General features: G+C 31.0%; 2 protein-coding genes across 2 annotated transcripts; both read right to left on the reverse strand.

Moving 5' to 3' along the window:
• Positions 1-3,498: 3,498 nt before the first annotated feature.
• LOTGIDRAFT_171267 (hypothetical protein) lies at positions 3,499-13,201 on the reverse strand (the record flags this gene model as incomplete). The annotated part of the gene is made up of 17 exons (XM_009047456.1): positions 3,499-4,020; positions 4,261-4,311; positions 4,854-5,024; positions 5,283-5,348; positions 5,895-6,068; positions 6,406-6,471; positions 6,781-6,925; positions 7,355-7,448; positions 7,974-8,079; positions 8,582-8,725; positions 9,008-9,083; positions 9,330-9,395; positions 9,627-9,721; positions 10,171-10,248; positions 10,527-10,846; positions 11,503-12,237; positions 12,991-13,201. 17 exons carry the CDS (start codon positions 13,199-13,201, stop codon positions 3,499-3,501), a joined length of 3,120 nt encoding a protein of 1,039 aa, XP_009045704.1.
• A 4,247-nt stretch (positions 13,202-17,448) lies between these two features.
• Positions 17,449-18,474, reverse strand: LOTGIDRAFT_137083 (hypothetical protein; the record flags this gene model as incomplete). The annotated part of the gene is made up of 1 exon (XM_009047457.1): positions 17,449-18,474. One exon carries the CDS (start codon positions 18,472-18,474, stop codon positions 17,449-17,451), a length of 1,026 nt encoding a protein of 341 aa, XP_009045705.1.
• Between the last annotated feature and the right edge of the window lie 5,308 nt (positions 18,475-23,782).

The raw sequence follows: 23,782 nt of genomic DNA on the forward strand, positions 1-23,782 counted from the left end.
AATGGAAAATGAAACTTTACAGGTCAGTGCTGTAATGTGCTATTGTCATCTAAACTCCCTTGAAATAAAGTGGTCTGTTATGTCTTTGGTTTGAATCTTTAAGAATGTGCATAAATAGAAATTTTTTTTTGAACCAATGAAATTGTCAAAACATTTTGTTTGCTATTAACTTATTCATTCCTTAAAGAAAAAAAAAATAATAAACAAAAACATTTTTTATTTGGTAAATCTGTTGAACAGTGAAAATTTCAATATTAAATACTAAATAAATAGTTCTTTCTAACTTTGTACATAGTTCTTAATGCTCTTCTAAATATCTCTATATGAAAAAATATCAGCAAAATCTAAAAAGCTTGGCTCAAGTTTTAAATGCCAATTTTCAACTGTGGAGTGATATAGAAGCTTGTAAATTAAATTATGTACATGTATATTAAAACTTTGTAAAATAACTTTTTATTTTACATGGGTCAAAATTAGGTCCATAACACCAAATGACATGGTTCTGTCTAATATTCAGCCCATGGGGACACATAGATACAATATATAATACAAACTTAATATACCTAATATATTGATGTACAGAAAATTCAACAATCCAGGGCAAAGAGGTATCAATTTTTCAAAATATAAATTAAATTTGTAATGAATATACTGTCATTGTCAACATTAAATAAAATTATTGATTCCCTTTAAATTGAGGTAACTAAATATTAAACATTTAACAAGGACGAATAACAATTAAAACAAAATATAATATATTCGGATCATCATGCAAAATATAAATAAAGGACTAAAGGACTGTGTCCAGTAAAATCATGATTTGTCTTCATAAATAACTTAAAGGGATTGTAAAGAGATTTTCTATATTTTTTCATGTGTATTGGAGGACACTAATAGCATCAATTTGCACCTTTCAAATTGGCAATCAGATGTCTGTGGTTCCTACATTTCCACTAGTAATAAGTGTTATATGACATCACTTATCGCAAAATATGTTTTATCACATAAGTCTCTTGTGATTAGTGACACCATCAAACACTTGTCCCTGATAAAAATAACAAATTTAGAAAACCTCTTTACAATTACTTTAAAAGATAACCATGTGGGCATTAAAATACTATTAAATTGAAGGTAGATAAGAAAAGTATCTTGTGTAATAGACTGATGGAAGTTGTAAACACAATATGCGTGTCATATTATATATAATCAGGATTAAGTAAAGTAAAATCATGAGCACAGTTAAATTGAACAAATTATGCTAAAATACTTTTGCTCCCCTTTAACAAGGGTGGCGCTCAATTAGAGAGTTCTGAACAGGTTCCATCTATTCCAATTCGACCTCATTAAAAATGTTCTTATTTCCTTCCATGCCATTTTAAATTCTGTGTGTATCTACTATTTTTTCAACACACATGGAATGCATTTTGAAATCTGTTCCAACTGTTATTGAACGTTCGGTTGATTCCATGAATACAGAACTCAACAATTGAGAGGCTCCTTAAAAAACTGATTAATTATTAAAGCTATAAAACTAATGAAATAAAAAATTATTATCATTGTCAAAAACAGATATATTTTGTAAAACCAATAACTTAAAAGTCTATACATGAGATAGAGATTAATTTGAGTCATTCTAAAGCTCCCTCCTTTCTGAAATTGCGTTACCATGACAGTAAAATACACTTACAATTCCTAGAAAAATGTAACTCCTATAAATACTTTTTAACTATGAAATATATTCCGAATTGAAATTTCATATCTTCCATGAAACCCCTACCAAATATATGTTATGTTTGTTATTTAACAAATATTAATCATTTCACTCACATAAACATGTTAATCTTGAATTAATAAAATATAAACCAGTTTTCACCAAAATTACTCTGAAGTACACATGTTCTGATCTCAAAATCAATTAAACTCCAACACTCAATAGTCCTGCAACTGAGATAATTAAAGTTGAGTACCTATCTCAAAATCAATTAACTTCAAACACTCAATTAGTCCTAGATAGAGGAACTTCAGGAAATGGTGAATAACTTATACTTAATATTTTCTACTTACTAAAGTAAGTACTAAATTAGTCTGTATATTATTAGTTAAAGAGTAAAAACTTCCAGATAGATACAAGTAAGATTTAAAATGATGACAAATTCCTGAGACAAATAAGGCTTATGTGGTACTAATATAACGAACCATTTCAAAATATGTATCATAATATATTACAAAAATATGAAGATAAAATGTTTTTGAGGTTTATAATATATATGTAGTACAAATCATTTTGCAAAATTCCTTTATCGTTGAATAACATATTCCATAGTTTGATTTGAAAAGGTAAAATGAAAAATATTGTACATCAGAAATAATCTAAAAAGTTGACAGAAAATGACAATCATGAATACAGAAACCCTTATAATAATAATCTATTTATAATCACTTTAAAGGGATTGTAAAGAGGTTTTCTAAATTATTTATGTGAATTGGGTCACTGACAGCATCAATTTGCACCATTTCAATTTTCAATCAGATGTCTTTGGTTCTTGCAATTCAACAAAAACTAAGTGCTTGATGATATCACTAATTGTGAAGGCCTTGTGTGATACAAGCATATTTTGTGATTAGAGACGTGATCAAACACTTAGTTTTATTGGAATTGCTAGAACCCAGACAGCTGATTGAAATGGGAATAGTGAAAATTGATGCTATATGGGTCCCTGATAAACATGAACAATTTTAGAAAACCTCTTTAGAATTCCTTATATTATATACATTTGTATGGTCATAATTGTCATTCTCCCAAATAATAAAACAAAATCTACACCATAGATATTAAATGTTATTGACATTTTATTAAATAAAGAAACACCAATGAATGGTATACTACTCCTACGTTTCAACAATCTACATTTTCAGATGAAACACAGGAGTAGTATACTATACCATAAAATTAGATTTTTACTCTGACAAATGTGAAGGTAAAAAATTCTGTTATCTATGGTCTAGGTTAGCACACTAGGAAGATTTTTACCTTTTTTACAGTGAATATCTGAAAATAACAGCAGGAAAATCAAATTCTGTAAAATATCTAAAATAAATAATTTGTTGTAATGAGCAAGAGTAAGCGAAAGCGGAATGGGAGAAGCTAACTGAGAGAGAAAGCTGATGGCACTTGTAGTAGTAGCGTAGCTGTTGCCATGTAAACATAATCATCTATATCTTTATTTTGTAATGATTCTCTTTGTTTTTGGCAGCGCTCGATTGGAGAGTTCTGAACAAGTTCCAATTCTGCTCTCAATCGAAGGGAATGGAAGCAGAATATGTCACTTTCAAAATTTTCCCATCTCCGACATTTTGAATTCTATCTACACCTATTATTGTTTCGGCACACGTTCCAACTTGTTTTATGGAACGTCCAGTTGATTCCATCAATCCAGACCGTCCAGACCTCACGCATCGAGCTACCCCTTTGTGACTAGTATAAGAAAGTTATACTCCCTATACTTTAAGATTTAATAATGGTTGAGACGCTTCACCTTCTGAATCTGTATCACATGTAGCTTCTTGACTAATGAAATTATTATCACTATCTGACTTATTGGTATCACCAGTATCGTTACTGTTCTTCAATGTGGGAGGATTCTGGGAGGATGTGTCTTCAGGATTTTCAAACAAATCAGCTAATTTTAACTGTAATTGCTCCTCTACTTCAATATTCTCATCTCTTTCAGCTGATTGATCTTTGTTCAATACCTGCATTTGAATTTCTTCTAGATCTATTGAAGATGGTTTCTTTAAAATCCGATCCAATTCTTTCAATTCCTTTTGAATGGACGGATCATCGTCATCTGCTTTTGGTGGTTGATTCTCTTTGACTTTGTCTTTACTGATATCATCTGGATAGGTGACTACCTCAAAATTACGATTGGATCTAGATGTAGTCAATGTTTCCTCTTTAGTTTGCTCTGGTACTAAAGATTCCAAACTCTGCCCAGAAAGATCATAATTGCAGTTAACTGACTGAAATAAAGGATACAAAAAAAAATGGGGTGTTAGGGGGTGAAAACCAACATTGGGACAAATCTTTCGGAAGCACTGGCACAGGTATCAGAATTTTTCTTACCTTGAGTAGGTTTAACTCTCATTTTTTTCAATACAAAAAGAAGTATGATGTACATTGTCATTGATCAAACAAACAAAAAACATTTACCCATAGCGCTAATTGACCTAATTATTAATAATAATAGAGATTAAACTAACTGTATTTAGACGGCGAGTTATATCTTGTACATCCTTTTGAGCTGCAATAATCTACAAACAAAAGAAAACACATGGTACATATTGGAGTTTTAAACCTTTCTGTTTAGTTTGGGTTTCTGAATGCTGCATAAGGAAGGCATGAAGTTGTCCATATATTTGTCAATATATAACATATATGTCGTTCAAAACCTCTATTTGTCCATATATATTTTAGATATATGTATAATTCTCAAGAAAAAATCATTTAGAGCACTCAGTATTTTATTCAAAATGGCAGACATGATGACTTTCTGATCAGCAGACGGATAGAGAGAAGGGGTGTTGAAAACAATAGATCCATGAAACTAATAAAATAGGCCCTCACACCATAGCGATCACCAGTTTAGTATGGTTACGAAGAAGAATAGCAAGTCTCATGCAACTGAGTTGTGAGTTGCGTTCAGAACTTCCTCAGAACCACTTTCATTAGTCGCAACCATACACAACTGGTACATAAGTAAGCATCATCCCAACACTAAATAACATAATAACTTAATCAACAATAAATAACATCAAAAATTATTCTAAAGTTTGTAAAAAAAGATAAAATATACCTCTAATTTCTTTCTATTTATCATTTGAACATTGTTAGGGAACAGTTGGATTTTATCATTGTTGTCTGCATCTTTGGTAACTGTTTGCTGATTCTGTCTGTTTGCCAAGATTCTATGGAACAGAGCCCTCGATTCGTAATTCTTATGTGTTTGGTAAGACTTTCTTGCAATCTAGGCAATAAAAGAAATGTCAAAAACACACTTTATGTTAGTCCATGTTCAAAAACTTTCTTCCACTTCCTAGCTTCCAGTTAGTACTTTGACAGATATCTCTGACCATGAAAGAAAAGCTCACTTTTTTATACACATGATGTCACTTTGCACCAGGGCCTGTCAGCTAGTCAGCCCTTTCGGAGAGTAAGAAGGAGGGAAACGGACAAAGGCCCCTTAAAAAAGAATGTATTTAAGAATCCCAATCTTTGTACTTACTTTGATATCATTATGGAAGAACTCAGTAAAAGTATCTTTTTCCTTTAAAGGTACCACTTCTTTCACCTAACAATAAACACTTTCAGTATATTCCATTCCAATAGATATTCTGTTATCAAAATATTTTGTAAGATCAAACTCACAAATGCCCTTTTGGCAACTTTTGCTGACTTCATCTAGTCTCTAACATTCCATATTATTATAATTTTGTTTCGTTATGTCGGTCTCCATTTTAATCTAAAGCTAATTATACCCCGACGTACTGGCGATGTTTCCAGCTATTTATAGCAGACAATCACGTGCCACTCTGCTACCAATCAGAACCACTATTACAAATGATTATGGGCAGTCTCATAATCACATTGGTCCTATTGTTCTACTTTGGGTATTGGTATCCAACAATTCATAGTCAATATTTAGACACTGATGTATGAGACGTTGTGATTGGTTGAAATGAAAATCAACAGTATGTGTCTTGGGTATAAATCTTTTTAGATTACAATAGAGACCGACAAAAAAAATAATGAAACGAAATTGTAATTCTTTTTGAATTAGATTGGTAATTTGCTAAACTCTAAAATATTGACCTCTAGTTAAAAAGTATTAACTTACCTTTAATACTAAAAAGCCCATGAGTAGTATAGCTACTATATTTAACATAGTTAAAATCAAACTAATAAATCCCAACATAGCTGCCTCTTTCCACATATCACAGAAAAAATTTGGTTGATAGGTATTGTCTATGAACTCAAAATGATCACATAAATCATCCGTTAGATTACCTAACTACAAAAAATATATCAAAAGTACAATTTTAGCCATACATAGTACTCTTTACAATAAAAATCTGCAACTGGTTTGTTTACAATTCAGGAAAAAAAGGTACCAAAAGGCATTCATAATCTGCAGAATGTCGTTCAAATGAAGGTCTGGAAAATTGAAAATGACATTTCAATAAACAACTAATAGAATTTGAGTGATGTCGTAAATTGGCAGTTTTTCTGGATTAACATGAGAAATATTCTTCCGACCGTAAAAATGGGAACAGTGGAAATAAGAGTTTTAAGTGTATACCTGTCACCTAAATACATCAGCAACTTTTGATAATAAAAATAAAACTTACTGAATCAGTTGGAACAGTACTAGGTGGACTAATAGCTGTCATTATACTATATGCCCACAGCATTCCCTATAATAATATACTCTACAACATCATAATATTCCAGGTTATGTGAGCAAATTAGAAATCTCCCCTTATCCATTGGAAATGGACATAATTTCCTGTTAGGTTCTATAATACTATGCAGTGTACAATGAGGACACCAGGGATTTTCAATGTATACAGGGACTTGATTTATTATCCTATCCATAGCATGAAACATTTTTTACTATTGCATGACTGGCATTGCATGACAGGCATTGCAATAGTTGTGCCTCACTTGTTAAGTCACTTGCTACAATTCAAATATATTCATTTATGAATTACAGCAATACTTACAGCATTAACAGCTGGTGGAAGTAAGGAAGCAGATATAGCCACACCAACTAGAGATCCCATATTACCACCTAATACAGATAATGCCACTCCAGCACCAGACGGTATAGCTATTAATATACCAACACCTAAACTACGTGGTGTACCCCTATCAAATATAAACAACATGATATTACAGATAGTATGCTCATATTGACTTTATATTGACATCTTCTGCACTGCTTATACACCTTAATCCAGTTAATTTCTTACATCTAAGTGTAATGAAACCTTATGAAGATAACTTTTACCAAAAACGCTAAGGAATATTCGACACATGCTTGAAGATGGGATCAGATCAACTGGATTCATCCATATTTCTAAGAAAATTGACCAGAGGATAAGATCCATTTTTTGCTAGAAAGATGGAAATGATTATCTGAAAGGTACCAGGTGGAAACTGCCATATTTTTGTCTTTGGTGCTCTCAGCAAACCTTCATCATTACAATTATGCACACAGAGCACAGGGAATTATATATATTTAGTATGAGTGAGCTATTATAACTATAATAATATAGAAATAAAAATATAACCAACCTGGAAGACATTTCAATAGTAGGGAATTCCTCTGTGATTCTCCAACTAGTACCTATCATAGTTAACCCTGCTGGTAATAGACCAAATATAAAACCTGTAAAATAATAAATATTACATCAAACTTCCATCCCATTTCTTAAGTCCAATTAAGTTTTGAATCAATTTTGCTCAATAAGAGTTAACATCAGAAAGTTTGAAACAAAGGACATACATATCTAGTGTGGGGCTCGATTGGAGAGTTCTGAACAAGTTCCGTCTGTTCCAATTCTGCCCTAAATCAAACGGTACCGAAGCAAAATATATCACATTCAAAATTGTCCATTTATTTCCTTCTACACCATTTTTAATTCTGTCTGCACTTACTATTTGTTTGGTACATGTGAAACGCGTTCTGTACTTTGTTCCAACTTGTTTTTTTGAAAGTTGATTCCGTAAATCCTAAATGTGCAGAACTCACTAATCAAGTGACTCCTAAGAAATGTCAAGGAATGGCATCATGATACTACAGTAGTAGACATTAGGATAGTCATATTGCTCTTTTAGCAATGCATGCATCACATATTAGCTGTGTAAACCCTCTAAAAAGCTAAGAATAAAAAGTGGTCTCTATGACACTCACCACAAGATATACATACTGCTAATCCTATCAATTCATTCTTTAACCCTAGTTTCCATAGAGACGGATTCTTAATAACAGACCCAAACACAATGGCTAAAATAGGACCCTGAAATTATTAGAAAAAAGCTTACAAATGTGTACCGATTTGGAAATTGGTCGCTATGGATACTAACTTTCCAATTGAAACATCAAAACCTTTGTCATCAGACTGTTATTCCTACACATGAGAATATTAAAGGGATTATAAAGAGGTTTTCAAAACTTTTTATGTGTATTGGGGACACTGATAGTATCAATTTGCTTCTGGTGACGTCATAAAACGTGTTAGTTTTAGGGCAATTGCAAGAACCACAAACGTAGGAATGAAAATTTGACTGGTGCAAATTGAAGTTATCACATAAAAAATTTAGAAAACCTCTTTACAATCCCTTTAATAATGGCCTCTCATAACTTATACTGTACATTTTTCCTTCATAACAGTCAAACCAGATATCAAATTTCATTCTAAAAGCTTTGTTGCTTGTGGGTAAAACATGGCAGATGATTGGTCAATATTGAGCTGTCAATCATTTTTGCGCATCTGTGAATTATAACTTAGAAATACCTACCATAAGAGGTGATATCAACATGCTAGCTACTAATACAACTGAACTACTCTCTATCAATCCAACAGCAGCTATTAAACTAGCTAGAAATGTTAAGACTAAATAATCAAATGTTAATGCTGCACTAGTCTTCACTGATTGTACAACCTAAAATACAAAAACATCTTATAGATTCTTTCTCCTAGGTAAGTAAACTTATTACCTTCAAGCTTAAAACTTCAGGTAAAATATTTAGCTTTTTCCAAATATAATTTTACAAAACTTGTGTTCCAATTCACATAATAATATTCTGAAAAATTACTACCAACAAAAGTGCGAGGACATGGGGTGGAGATGTTTCAAGTTTGGAGGTTTTTATATTTTTTTTAATCAATTTTTGGGGGTTTAAGAAGGAAGAAGTTTGAAAGAAGAATGATGGCTGAAGCTAACCTGATCTACTACTAGTCTAGATTTCACTGATTTCTTAAAATCATCATCTTTAACTACATCTTCTCCACTAGAATGACTGAAAATATTTGTCTGAGTTAGTACAACTTAATAGTTTGTGATATCAGTATACACTGGAAGCGAATGTTAACTTGTCATCTACCAACCAAGGACCACTGAAAATTATGAAAAGTCTCATCTTGGTCTTATCCTTACATAATTCTAAAAATATTGCTTTTGCCACTATTTATGTGAACCCTTCATAAACCAATACTGTCTACTCTCAGAAAATTTATTAGTATCTACATCAACATGATGTACTTACTCTTTTAGTTCTTCATTATTTTTAGTATCTGTATCGATATCATAGTAAATACTCACTGGTATTACACTGAAATAGTCAGATATATATTAATTAAATATAAACATTTCATCATTTTAAAAATAGACTCTCCAAAGCTGAATGTGGAATCCGAAGCTCTTCATTTAGGTCAAAAAGAGGAGAACACATCTCAGGTGCATACAGTTGCATTTGAAACTTTCATTATTTGCAATCATATCCAACCAATGATCACTATGGTGTGAGGATATCTTTAGAAAGCAAATAAACATGACTACAAACCTGATAGAAGACTTATCTTTAAGACCTACTCCACATGATTTTAAAAACTTTAAAATCAATTCACAACGACTGCCAGATTCTTCCACAAATGATACCTAAATAAAAATATCTTTACATACCTTCATCAAAAGATGTAAAGGATAGTATTAAAAAAGTTTAAATTAAGCTGCAAATGCAGTTAAAGGAAGGTGTGCACCATTCTTTTGACCAATCATACCTCATTCTCAGTAACTTTTAAGGGAATTTTTTAGCTAAGCCATTCAGTAATAGTGTTCACAGCTAACCGTCGAAATTTGAGCCTTCAAATCCGTGTGTGTCCAGAATTATCCGTATTTGAGACACTACCCTATATATACAAAAGACATTTATAGACATAGGAAAATAAATTCCTATTATGAGATATTTTTGAAGGAATTATGAGAATTTCGTACATTTCTAGTACTTCTGAAGTCTATTTACATATATTCAAGACTCAAATCAATCCCTCAAAATGGCACATCTGTCCCTTTAACTTTGTCCACCAAATTATTGATTAAATATTTACCTTGTAACAAAGTTTATCTTCAGTCATAATTATAACAGAATTTTTAATATCTAAATAACTTATTGTTTCTTTTACTGACTGAAATAGAAAATGAACGAATAAGATCATTTGTGTCTATCCTTTTTAATATCTGCCTGCCTTTACTAGCATACAACTGTTCATTATATCTACCAGAGGCAGATACACCGATTGTAAACTATTGATACCTGACCATGCTCATCTTGGAATATCCTATCACAATGTATTGATAGAGTCTCAGTTGTTTTGTGATTTACAAGCAAAATTCAATGTTTTAACTAACCGAGCTACAGCCTTAGAACTAACTAGCAAGTTTCAACATATCATAATACACTTACCTCTAAAAGTGTTGAAGTTTGTTCAGGAATAAATTCCACCATACTAAATTGGTGTTCATATTTGGGTGTATTTCTACTGCTAGTTGACAATTTCCTTTCGGTACTATAACCAGAATTGTCATCTGATATATTTCCAGAATTTTCACCCGAGTTTTCAATTGAGTTGGAGCCAGAATTTTCAGTTGAGTTTTCAATTGAGTCACAGCCAGAATTTTCAGTTGAGTTGCAGCCAGAATTTTCTTCTGTAATGTTGTCAGATTTTTTACCTGACTTCTGTTTTAGTGATTCAAACTGTACTTTTCTACCAAATTTGTTTTTTTCTATTAAAAATTGGAAATAAAAATACATTTATATATATATATATACAGATATTTGACTTCAGTTATATATAATTTTGAATTCATTTTGCCCTTCTTTTTTTTTTAATGATTTCAAAATATCATGTTAAATAAAGGACAATTATGCTTTTCCCTAGATAATTATGAACACACAAACCAAACTATTTGGTGAAAAAAAGTGGTATTAGTAATCATAAAGTGAGATCAAAGTGATTGTAAAGAGGTTTTTCTAGATTTTTTATGTGTATCAGGGACACCGATAGCATCAATTTGCACCATTCCAATTTGCCACTAAAACTAAGTGTTTAATGCAGTCATTAATCGCAGCATATGCTTTATCACATTAGGCCCTTTGCAATTAGTGATGTCATCAAACACTTAGTTTTAGTGGTATTCAAGGAATCACAGATATCATCTGATTGAAAATTGGAATGGTGCAAATTTTGCTATATGTGTCCCTGATACACATAAAAAATGTTAGAATTTGTCATAGAAAAGCAATTTTGTAATTCATCAAATTAAAGCAGATGGAATAAAAGTTTAGAATTATTTATAACTGTACATAAAAAATGTATATGAATCAAAATGAAGCATTTCCTTTTTGAAATAAAACTAATCCATCCATAATAGTTTTCTACCTTTTGATTCATCTGTTTTCGTGGTTTTTTCTGACTTTTTGTCATTCTTGCTTTGTTCAAAATCAGGATTCTTTGATTCAGTGGAATTTGGGTCATCTTTTACCTTCTGTACTGCAAATTGATCTTTTTTCTTCTTACGTTTGCTTCTCTTTTGAGGTTGTTTTATATCTTCATCCTTGTCACCTCCATTATTCTGTCTATCTGAAGTTTTCTCAGTTTCTGGTTTATTCTGGTTTGATTGTTCTTGTGTTTTCATTTCACCAGAAACAGTTTTCTTGAGATTTGTTTTATCCTTGTCATTTTGGGGTTGGTTTTGTGCATCTTTTTCGCTTGGTTTTTGGTTTTGTGACTGTTTCTCTCCATTAGCAGGTGCAGTTTTCTCAACATGCTTCGCTTGATCTTCATTTTGTTTCTGATTGTCTCTATCATCTTTTCTAGATGCACCATTTTTTTCAGGCTCTGTTTTATTCTTATTTTCATTAGATGGTTCATTTTGTGGATTATTTTCATTGAGATTTAGTTCTGTTTCTTTTGATAGTTGATCTCCAGTAATAACAATTGGTTCATGGGAATGCTTATCCACCTTTTTCACTGTAAACTTTGTGTCTGCTGCTGTAGAGACCTGTTTGACACCAACACTATTAGACTTTGTACCAGCTGAATTCACTTCTTCACTTGAGCCATCTTTCTTTTTAGAATCTTCTGTTTCTGTACCACTACATCCTTTATCAGTATCTAGAAATGTATTAAAAATCTGATTCACAATGGCACACTGTTAGTTACACACAAGTGAAGCAAATGATATCAAACAGTGTAGGCTAGAGTTAACACACATAGAACAGAAGAAAACAAAAGACAATTGTTAATGATTTCTATCCTGATTATTTTCCCTCATATTTTGAGTTTCGAATCAGGTCTCGGGTTAAAACCTACTTATATCAATAGATAGGCTATTAGTAGGTTTATCTTACCTTATGTTAATTTTAAATTGTTCCGGTAGTAAGGTAACAATATTGAAAGTTTTCATGTAAAAACTTTTTGTGAATATAAACGTGATTAACAAACTTGCATGAAACTATAAATTGGATCTTCCATTCATGGGCAATAGGGCAATGTCATTCATAAATAAGTAGCCTACACTTAGGTCTTAATTAAAGCTTGGAGTACCGTATATAATGACTGTCATTACTCCAAGATTATAAAGTGAGTAGACCTATATAATAAAAGTTCATGTCCTACTTGTGAATATTTATAGATCTATTAATGAAACAGGATTATATTGCATTGGGACTATTCCAAAATTACAAAGCATAAAAGAACTAAGAAGTACTTCCTAATAGAAGTATCTAATTTTATACTAAACAATTATGTCTGAAATTTTCGGACTATATTTTTTCATTTGTACTTTTGTACTTTTATTTTAGTAGAGTAAATGCATTTGTAAAATCAAGCTACAAAACAAGAACTCGTATGTAGATGAGCACTCACCGTCATTCTTTCCATTAATTTTAGACTTCTCTTCCGAATAATTCCACTCCCCGATTTCATCTTCCTCTTCACCATTATTGGCATCAGATTCAGTGTCTCCCTCCCCGTCCATATCACTGTCTGAACCTCCGGATTCCTGTCTTTCCTGAGTAACATTCTGTATGTCTTCTTTTTCTGCTGGCACAATTACTTCAAATAAAACGAATGACATTCCTTAATGTGATAGATCATGCGGCCAACAGGGAACAAGGTCAACTTTCAATCATTTACACTTAGTGAGATAGTCTATTTGTATTAGGCGGTGCTATGCACAGTTTATTCCCTTTATAACAAAGTAACGGACTAAGGTAGGTAAATTCTGCCGTATTGTCTTTACAGGGGAAACTCGCTTAAAACTGATCCAGATAATCTATGAACCACATTTTCAACCAATACGAGTTCTAATTGAATGTAGGCTACCAATCTAAATTACTGTCACATCTTAAATTAACTGAGGACCTCTAAAAAACTAATAGCCTAAATTCCAACATGCAATGATAAGATCTAATACAATAAACATCAGTCCATTAAAAGATAACCCAGCAGACAAGATAACACACATCCACTGCAGCAATCAGAAATAAAGTAGACACATCCACTGCAGCAATCAGAAATAAAGTAGACCACTTGAATTAAATTTTGACACATTCGGTCATTTCAAGGGCAATGTTGACTGACAGTGGTGTAGCCATGATTTCATTGATTGGGAAGCCATCCGAGTACCTCCACTCCCCACTGGATTTTAGAAGGCAGAAGTCATGGTGGGGGCCCCTTGAGAATTTTCCAATTTTGCAGGACAGAGAATAAATCTTACACCATTTTGGCAAAGAAAGTAGAATTGCATTCACCACTGATGATACTCTTTTCTTTCATAAGCCCACAACAAAAAATAATCTAACCTTAATTTTGTCTGGTCATAGCCTGATACCATAGTGATATGGGATAACAGATTTCCCCTCACCCGGTCTATTCAAGCTAGTTAGACATAGAACTGATGTTGATATCCAGCCAAATTTCCATCTTCAAGAAATGAAAACCTTCTTGACATGATGTTCATTGTAAACGAAGTGATGGTGGAGTAGTCAGTTACCCCAGGGCTCAACTGCTAAGTTACCCCTCAAATACTATGGGAAAAAAACATAACTCTAAAATATGTTTATTCTATCTTTATATCTATATGAAAGACACATTCAGTATTAGGTTTACTTCATAACTATACACTTCACATATATACTCAACAGATTCAATATTTTGGTTCATGGTGGAATGTGGTACTCATTTAGAATGATGCATTCAGTTTTATATATAATCAACCAATTACATTCTGACTTAGAATGACAAATGCACCATTTTGGGAGGTTGATTAGAGTTTTGAATATAAGTAAATAATCTTCGGAGGTACAAGAAATATATGAAAATCGCATAATTCCTTCTCAACTTCTTTTGCTATTTCTATAGATGTCTTTTCTATATATGACAGTGTCACAAGAAAGCGACTATAGAATGGACTTCAGTTGGTCATTTTCTCCTACTCCTGGTCTTTTTGAGGATATCCCGAGGATATCTCCGTTTTAAATAAATATAATACACATAAAAGTTTAAAACAAAATCGAAGTACTAAATATAAATAAAACTCTATAAAAAAACATCAAAAATCTTAATAAAACTCAACTAACAAGTTGGATGTTAAAAACTAAGGCAATATGTACGTGACATACCGGTAATATTAACTCAGGGAAATTTTTTTTAAATCAAAAAACGTAATATAACTCAAGCAAAATGCAAAATTTTGGTATATTGGATATAATTTCCAAATGTTATAAATTATCAGGCCAAAATTTTGTATATGATTTAACTCAGGCAAAAATCAGGCAAAATTTACATAAATCATCTAAATCAGGCCAAAATTTTTTATGAATTTGTTAAATCAAGCCAAATTTTGTTTAAATTTTTTAAATCAAGGCAAAACTTTTGTATATAATTTAACTCAAACAAAATTGAGTATATAATCTAACTCTTATATCACATCATTCAGATCCCATTTTTAGACGAAAACCTGAAATCATTTCATCTAGTAAAACATAAAAACAGACATTATCAATGTTATTATTACCATTGTCACATGCAGACAGACTGCTGACATCTCAATATGGTTAATATCTACATGGAAGTAAACAGCAAGGCTATTATTAACACTATCTTGGGTATGCTTTTCTGTAATAGCAGATAAACGTCAACTTTTTATCTCAATATTTTGAAATACGTCTTAAATTCCTTCTTGCATATTATTATAATACATCATATCTGCATACACTATAAATACATTAAGATCACAAGTTATATGGATATACTACTTCTAGTTTTATTACATACGTTTCGAAACACATACATATAACTTGTGTTCTTAATATTTACCTTCCTGCTTCTATATGTCTTACAAAGATTACTCTAAATACATTTAATGACTTTCTTATCTTTAAACACTTCATAATCTGAATTCATTTTAAAAAGTGATACAGTTACATGTATTTGAAACCAAGCTCTTTAATACATTTAATACATGTACAATTATTTATGTTGAAACAACCTGACTTATACATTTAAATATCATTTTATTATCCTTATAAACTACGAACTTTTCACATTCATGTATTTTACATTTTTGTCATTTCAAATATTGATCCCCACTATAATATTCATTAATAATCAATTTCTAAAGCATTACTTATTATTATTAAGCATGTATTTCAAAATATACCTCAATTATTTATAAAAATCACAAAAGCTGTATTAGAAATATTAAAACAGAACCTGAAACATGTTGTTTCAATTAATGCAATCTTCAAACAACTGATCTATTTCAGTCAGCATGAAACTTTGAGTTATATGTTTCAGATTCTGTAATAATTTATTTATATCTTTTGATGTATTGAGCACTATTTTAAAATTGAAAATATTCTGTTATTGTAAAAGCGTTATTATGTTAAATTCCATCATTTGATGTTTTCTTTTCTAACTCTATTACTTCTGTAGTGGAAGCTTAAAGTATATCCTGGAAATTCTGCAATTTGACTACAACCACTAGTTTAGCCTATATACATACATGTGTATTTGAGAATATTTTATTATGATGCAAAGACACTATCACAACTCTATAGCAAACACAGATATAAAATCTGATGGAAATGACAAGCTTAATTCTATCTACTACTTAAATCTTGTATTTTATCATAGAACAAAACTTCGCAAGATATGCTTTGTCACATAAGGGCCTTCAAGAATGGTGGAATCGCAGGAACCACAGACCTCAGATTGAAATTTTGAATGGTGCAAATTGATGCTATCAGTGTTACTATACACATAAATATTAAAAAAACCTCTTTACAATCCCTTTAATACAGGTATATGTAAGTAAATTAGACATAGAATTAGACTTGACATTTCCATTAACAATATTATGCTGTTAGAAAACATTGTTTGATTATATATTACGAGATCATTATCTATTTTCATACAAATATTTATACAATTTTGTATATTTTTATACAATTTTCACTAACCTTTATATTGTACATTGTCCTGAAAAATATACAATATAATCTAAGAACACTTATCAATATCAAATACTTGAAATACAATAGATTTTCACAATTTACATACTTCTAATACCATTTTACACTATAAATGTATATAAAGTTTACTTTTTTAAGGTTATTATTTTTGTACATTGTACATTAATTTATAAAGGATAACACAAGGTTTACATGTACATATGATGTGTTGACATATTCATAAGGTTTAAGTACTCTTGAAATTTTAAATGTACACCATTAGAAATTTCTAAAATGTATAAGTTTAAAATAGTAAATATGTATTAAAGTTAATTCAAATAAAAGTTTAGACACTTTCTAAGGTTAAAATAATCCTTGATAACATTTAGAATTTTTAAACCTTTTTATCTGAATGTAGTTTTAGCAACTTATTATCTGAAACCTTTTTAAGCATACTGTTTATTTCAACATAATTCTGAATATTTAATACTTTCTTATCTGAATTAATCTCGAAACACCTTATAATCTGAAGAAATCTTAAACAGTTTGTTACCTGAATAAATCTTAAACAGTTTATCTGAATTAATCTTAAACAGTTTGTTACCTGAATAAATCTTAAACAGTTTGTTGCTCAAATTAATCTAACAGTTTGTTATCTGAATAAATCTTAAACAGTTTATCTGAATAAATCTTAAACAGTTTATCTGAATAAATCTTAAATAGTTTGTTATCTGAATAAATCTTAAACAGATTATCTGAATAAATCTTAAATATCTTGTTATCTGAATAAATCTTAAATATCTTGTTATCTGAATAAATCTTAAATATCTTGTTATCTGAATACAACACTAATAACCCTTGAACTGCCCTAATCAGTCTTATTGTGATTAATATTATTATTTTGTTGATTATTGTCATGTATTTTCCGACAAGCAACAGATCTAAAGTACATCACAGCTATCATATTTAATACAATAGTTAATAATACTGCTCCGAATGAATTTATTAAGGTAGGCTCTGGTAATCTGTGTATTTCAGCCCAGTTATTTTTGATATCTTCATAAACAGCATCTAATTGTTTGTATGATGTCATTAAAATACAGATATGGAAGATCTGGTGACTGTGTCCAATGAAATCGAATTTCCCTGGACAAAATCTTTGAGGTACGTCAGATCCGAAGAAGAATCCACCAGCGAAAAACCAAATCATTTGTTGAATATGATGACTCAATCCGGAATCCCACTGATGATGAAATAAATATAGTGCAACTCGATAGGCTATTGGATATATCAACCACACATATACTGCTAATGTAGACGATAACTGCCAAATTCTTCTCACAAATGGGTAGGGTCTAGAATAACGTGTTTTAGATATAGAACAGCAAACAGTTACTAAAACACCTAAACAAACTCCTAACTCTACATCCCAGTGATGGGCCCATGTATCAACCATATCAGTATGAAGACAGTAAGCATAATGTAGCATGGTGCTACCCATACCATATAAACCTATGCCAGCATAATCTATCATAAAGCATGTATAGTGAATTGATTCTGATTTGTTAGAGAAACAATGAGCACAACTACTACAAATATATAATATAATCATAGTTAATAAGCTAGCTAATAAAGGCCACATATAAGGGTCATTGATAAAATCAAATTCTAGTGCCAGGCGGTAAGTTCGGTATAGAATTAACCATAATGCTATTAGGTGGGTCCACGTGTTCATACATTCATTATGAACCTGAAATACACTGAAGAAATAATAACTCCATGGTTGATGAAGGTGTCGAAATCCAGTCTCTACATGTGGTTCATGGAATAATTTTGGAACTTGGTCTTTGGAGGTAGTTGATGGAAAAGATTTCACTATTTTTTGGATGGGCATTCTGAACTGATAACTCGGGTATTTTGTTGACCTGAAATATAAATTATAATAAACAAAATAGAAATTATATGTACACAAAAAAGTTTACCACAAACTCTTTTTGAAAAACAGCACACTTCTAAGTTCCAATATATGAAACACCTAATACAGTTTAGGGTATTTTTTTAAAAATAGGCACAGTTCTAAGATATGAAACATCTTTCAGTCTAGGGTGCTCTTGATAATAGGCACAGTTCCAATATATGTTACACCTTTTAGTCAAGGGTGCTTCTTAAAAAAAAGGCAATGTCACAGTCATTTTCACAGAAAATTTGCCAACACTAAAGTCATATTTAGCTAAGTCACTTAAATGCCCTTCTTGCATTATATTTATTAAGTATACAATCCAAAAGCTATGAAAATCCATACCAATTAACTATATGTATCTATGCAGGCTACAGATATTCTGCAACTTTCATTGAACACATAAAATGGATGGGAACCAAAAGTCATATGAATCAATAAATTATGCAAGTTGAGCTGTCAATATACTAGACATTTAATATCCATTTAGATAGCAATTTATACTGTACAAGCCCTGCATTCTCAGATGTCTATTGAGACTAGGCTATCTATATATTTGATCTATATTGATAGCGTGGAGTCAATAACTATTAATTAATAAAACCTTGACTTCAAATTAAATAACCATTGACATTTAAAATAAGTATTAGAGGCCAAACTTCAGAGTTTTTAGACTATGAAGATGAAGATAAGATACCTGTCAAAGATACAATATGATCATATTGCCAATGTTTGCCAATTTTTTTACCACTCGTACCATAGTCTCAGAAATGAGAAATTTTGAGCTATCACATCAGTGTTCACAGCTCACTGCCGAAATTTGTGAATTTAAATCCATGTTTGTTCAGACAAATCCATGTTTGAAAGTTTAAATGACGAAGAAGAAAGTGAAATATCTAGTTTGAGGTAAATTCGAAAGTATTATGTGATTTTCCACACATTTCTTTTCTGCACCCCAGTTGTGCCCTTAGTCTCAGTAGCCTGACAGCCTCACTGATCAATTAGCACTCTTCCATTCAAATTGAAATATGTAGTAAATTCATACTACCATCCTAATTCCATTTTCAAGAAGTGGAATATTTCAACATCATCATTTTGTACATTCATGCTCAGGAAATGGAATATTCCAGTTCTGTCTGGCTTACAGTCAACATTTAATACATCTTTTATTACATTTCAATTTACTGAGAAATAATAAACATTAATAACATGTATAAAACATCATTTAATGTTTATAATCTTACTCAATTTGATGTTAAATAAATTCATAGAATGTATTTACAATTTGTTAGTCTTATATTCAAGGAAAAATCAGCGCAGTGAATTGGGTGCAGCAAAGTCATATTTTTGAGTGTTTGTACAAATGTACTGTAATTTCCAGTCGTGTACAACTTTGGATGAGACATAAAGGTAGACCTGTGTGTTGATGGATCTAAAGATAAGATCTTGAAAAGACAATGTTAAAGGGATAAATGCAGCATTTTGGGATGTAGATGAGAATTAAAAATATGCAAATAGTCTTCAGAAGTACTAGACATTGTACAAAAATTACAAAATTTCTTCAAATATATAAACTCAAACTAGGAATTTTGCTTATTATTTCTATATATCACAGAATATCTTAAAATGACAAATCATCATTTAACATTCAAAGGCAGATAATTCTGGACACACCTGAATTTGAAGTCTCAAATTTCTATGGTGAGCCGTGAACACTATTACTGATTGACTTAGATAAAAAAAAACCCCGTTTCTGAGACTTAAGTATGATTGGTCAAAAAGAATGTGCATCTGTCCCTTTAAGACTAATCTTGATTGTCCACAAGAAAATAATATAACCTTACAAAATCTAGTTATATACATGATCAATATATAGAATTTCTATTTGTACTGAAGACCTGATACAAGGTAGCAATATTGTGCTACTTGTCAATATTTGAAGGATTAAATAAGCCTGGAGGTAATTTGAGACTGTAACAAGCCACTTTAATCTGAGAGAAAGTAGGAAATATCCTCATTGATTTCTTGGAATTCTTTTTCCTATTTTCCTGTATTATCAATATATAGTTGATAAAATCAGTTCCACTTAAAAACATCTTTTAAGATTTTGTTTAAATGGCATTACAAACAGAAATATGGGATTTTTTTCTCTGGCCTTTTCAGGATATGCAGAGAGGATGGTCGATAGGTATATAAGAGCTTGCTGAATAAAATGTGACTTTTCTTGTTGGTCTCTTCCACAAAGCTTTATTACTAATTACTTAATAACTAGTATGGTTATTGCACTCATTTCAATGTCAATCTTTTTTCCTGCACTTAAAAAGCTGGGTTGATCAGTTATCTTACAAAAAAGCTCAGACAAAATCAAGTTTTTATGAAAAAAGAATATAATAAGCATTTATAAGCATACAATCTAATCCATTCTTTTATCATAATTTTGACTCAATTCAAGGTTCTATAGCGCAGTTGATTACGTCAAGCAAATGGAGGCTGTGGGTTCCAATCTTGATCGGCGTGTGAAAGTCTGATGACCTTGAATAAGTCATCTTCACTCATAATTCCAGTCAACCCAGCTGTAAATATGTAAGGATAATCCGGGAAACATCAATGCCAAGAGGTTTGGTCAAGGACCAGCCGGTAGAAAAGATCCTTAACAGTTAACCTAAGTTGTTATCCTTGTAAAATAGAGTTATTTCTTCTCTCTTTGTTTAATAACTAGATTTGCTGTATCTTACAAAGTAAACATGTGTAATGAATCAATCAATATATAATTTGTAATTAACTTAATCAAGTGAACCATTATGGTAACAGATTGTATATAATGATCTGTATAGAATTATAGGTTCAGTTCAATAATGTAACAGAACTATTTAATGATTTATACACAAGATTATTATCAATTTAACCATATTTATACAGATTTTTATATAAATTCAAAATAATTATATAGGCTTAAGTTCTGAAATCGAAAACATAACATGGCATAATTTTGAAATTTTGCATCTGTTTCATAAACCCCAAGTTTGCAAGATAAGGTTCAGATGCTTTTAGATGTTGTCAGTTGCCAACAGTTGTGAAAATCTAGATGCTCTCAGACTATTTTAGTCACAAACAAAGTTGATTGAGACTCTACTAAAGGGCATTTTCAGGGATGATATTGGTCTTAACTAAATAGTCTTCAAAAGTACGGTACCGGTACCAGAAATGTATGAAAATCGTATAATTCCGTAAACATTATTGTTGATTAGCTTAGAAAGGCTTAAAGAATATAAGCCTGAACAAAGAGACGAAATTGAATAATAAAAAGGTTGAATGCATACTGAATCAGCGGTCGTGATATTCATTTGAAAAAAGTTTGATGAATCTACTGAATATACAGGGTCAGGAAATTTAATAGAGAAATCAATAATAAGAGGAGAGATATGAATCAAGTAAATAATCAGTAGTCTCGCTAGTCCTATCTAACTGACTATATAATAGATTAATCAATATATTTAAACAATGGTGATCATTAATACAGGCTACAGCACAAACTGCCACCTGAATAAAATATTTGGCATTAAAATCTCTTTTCTTGTTATATCTAGAAACTTCTGCTGAATAGCCCATCAATTTGAATAAAAATGTATATAAACTGCTTATTACTCTAAAACAAGCAAATCAAATTTTCAATAACAAAATGTTTTCAAGACTAAGCATTGTAAAAAATGGCAAGGTAACAGACCTACGAGTTAAAGTTAAAAAATCCTAAGCCTAGTTGAAGCTAACATCAAATTCAAGTCATCATGCTTTATGGATGATAACTCATGAGTTTTTCTACCAAAAGATTATTCCAGGCAAACCCTGAATGGCTTGAACATGTCATGAACAATAGCTCACGTAAGCTTATGTATCCTACCATTTCTTATTTCTTTAATGTTGACAGGACAGAAACAGATCAAAATATAATTTAACCAGTATCAATCATAACTAAATTTTAACCAATTTATTACTTTGCATGCAGAGATAACAATTTTGTTTGTATTATTTCAACTGTAATTTGGAACATGTTAGAAAAGTTTTGTTTTTTTTTTGGGTAAAAAAATTATTTTGAGTGTGAAGCATTAAGGGCTACTTCAAATGGACCAAATAGTCTTAACTTCTCCCCAACTACATTGAGCTTTGAATTGAATTTTTTCTCCCATTTCATAAACAAGATACTTTCAACTGTATGCCATTTGTCTTAGTTCTAATGTCTTCTTTCCCAGAAAATTCATGTGAAAATAACCTACTTTTTGGACTGAAAATTGCCCTCTGTAAAATCACGTTTACAAATATAACTTTTCCAGTGATTAACATTTTCACCAACCCAAAAAATTGATATTTCAATTCAAATGATAGCCAAAATTCATTTCAGAGAGAAACAGTGTCATACAGAGAGTAGTCTTATCACTTTGAATATAAACTGGTCAATTGAACTTCGAATGAATTAAGAAGATAAAACGACTTGCAATAAAAACAAAGGTCTATTGCTGTGCAGTTTCTTGGGTGGAAAAACCGGTTAAAGTTAAACGGCATTTTACAGATACCTTCACATTAAATGTCCTGTTCAGATAGTGTTTGAGTCTGCTTGCCGGCATCATAAAGACAACATTCAACATAAAGAATATACCAGACTCTTATACCGTACCTGTCTTGGTTGATAATCTCCTTTGTCAATAATATGTTCTGTATGATGTTTAGTCTCTAATTCTATAGCATGGTTATCCACTTTCAGATTTGGAAACTGGCTGCTAATATTTTCATAATGTGACTGGTAGGCGGCGCTACAGACGGTGTTCACGCAACTTAACGTGCCGGAATTTAGATCCACTTGGTCAATAATATCCGCATGGAGCAAAATTAAATAGATTCCAATATTGTTATGATTATTATTAAAAGAAACTAAGCAAAATGGCTCAGTGTTCGATGTCAGTTTACTGTAAGCTGACGTTAACTATTCTAATGTGACCCCTACTGTGGTGGATATATAAAAATAAAAGCTTATAAAAAATGGGATGAAAGTTTGATCTGATTTGAAAGATACTGAAAAATATGATCAATGTTAAGACAATTTCAGAATTAAAAAAAACAAAACAAATCAATCTAAATATATTTTATTAGGATCATCACAATTTCACAAGGTGAAAACATAATACATGATTTGATCTAAAGTTGAAAATAAATAACAATTAATATATATATACCACAGCACTTATTTAAAACA

This window comes from Lottia gigantea, assembly GCF_000327385.1.
Source record: "Lottia gigantea unplaced genomic scaffold LOTGIsca_112, whole genome shotgun sequence".
Lineage (NCBI taxonomy): Eukaryota > Metazoa > Mollusca > Gastropoda > Lottiidae > Lottia > Lottia gigantea.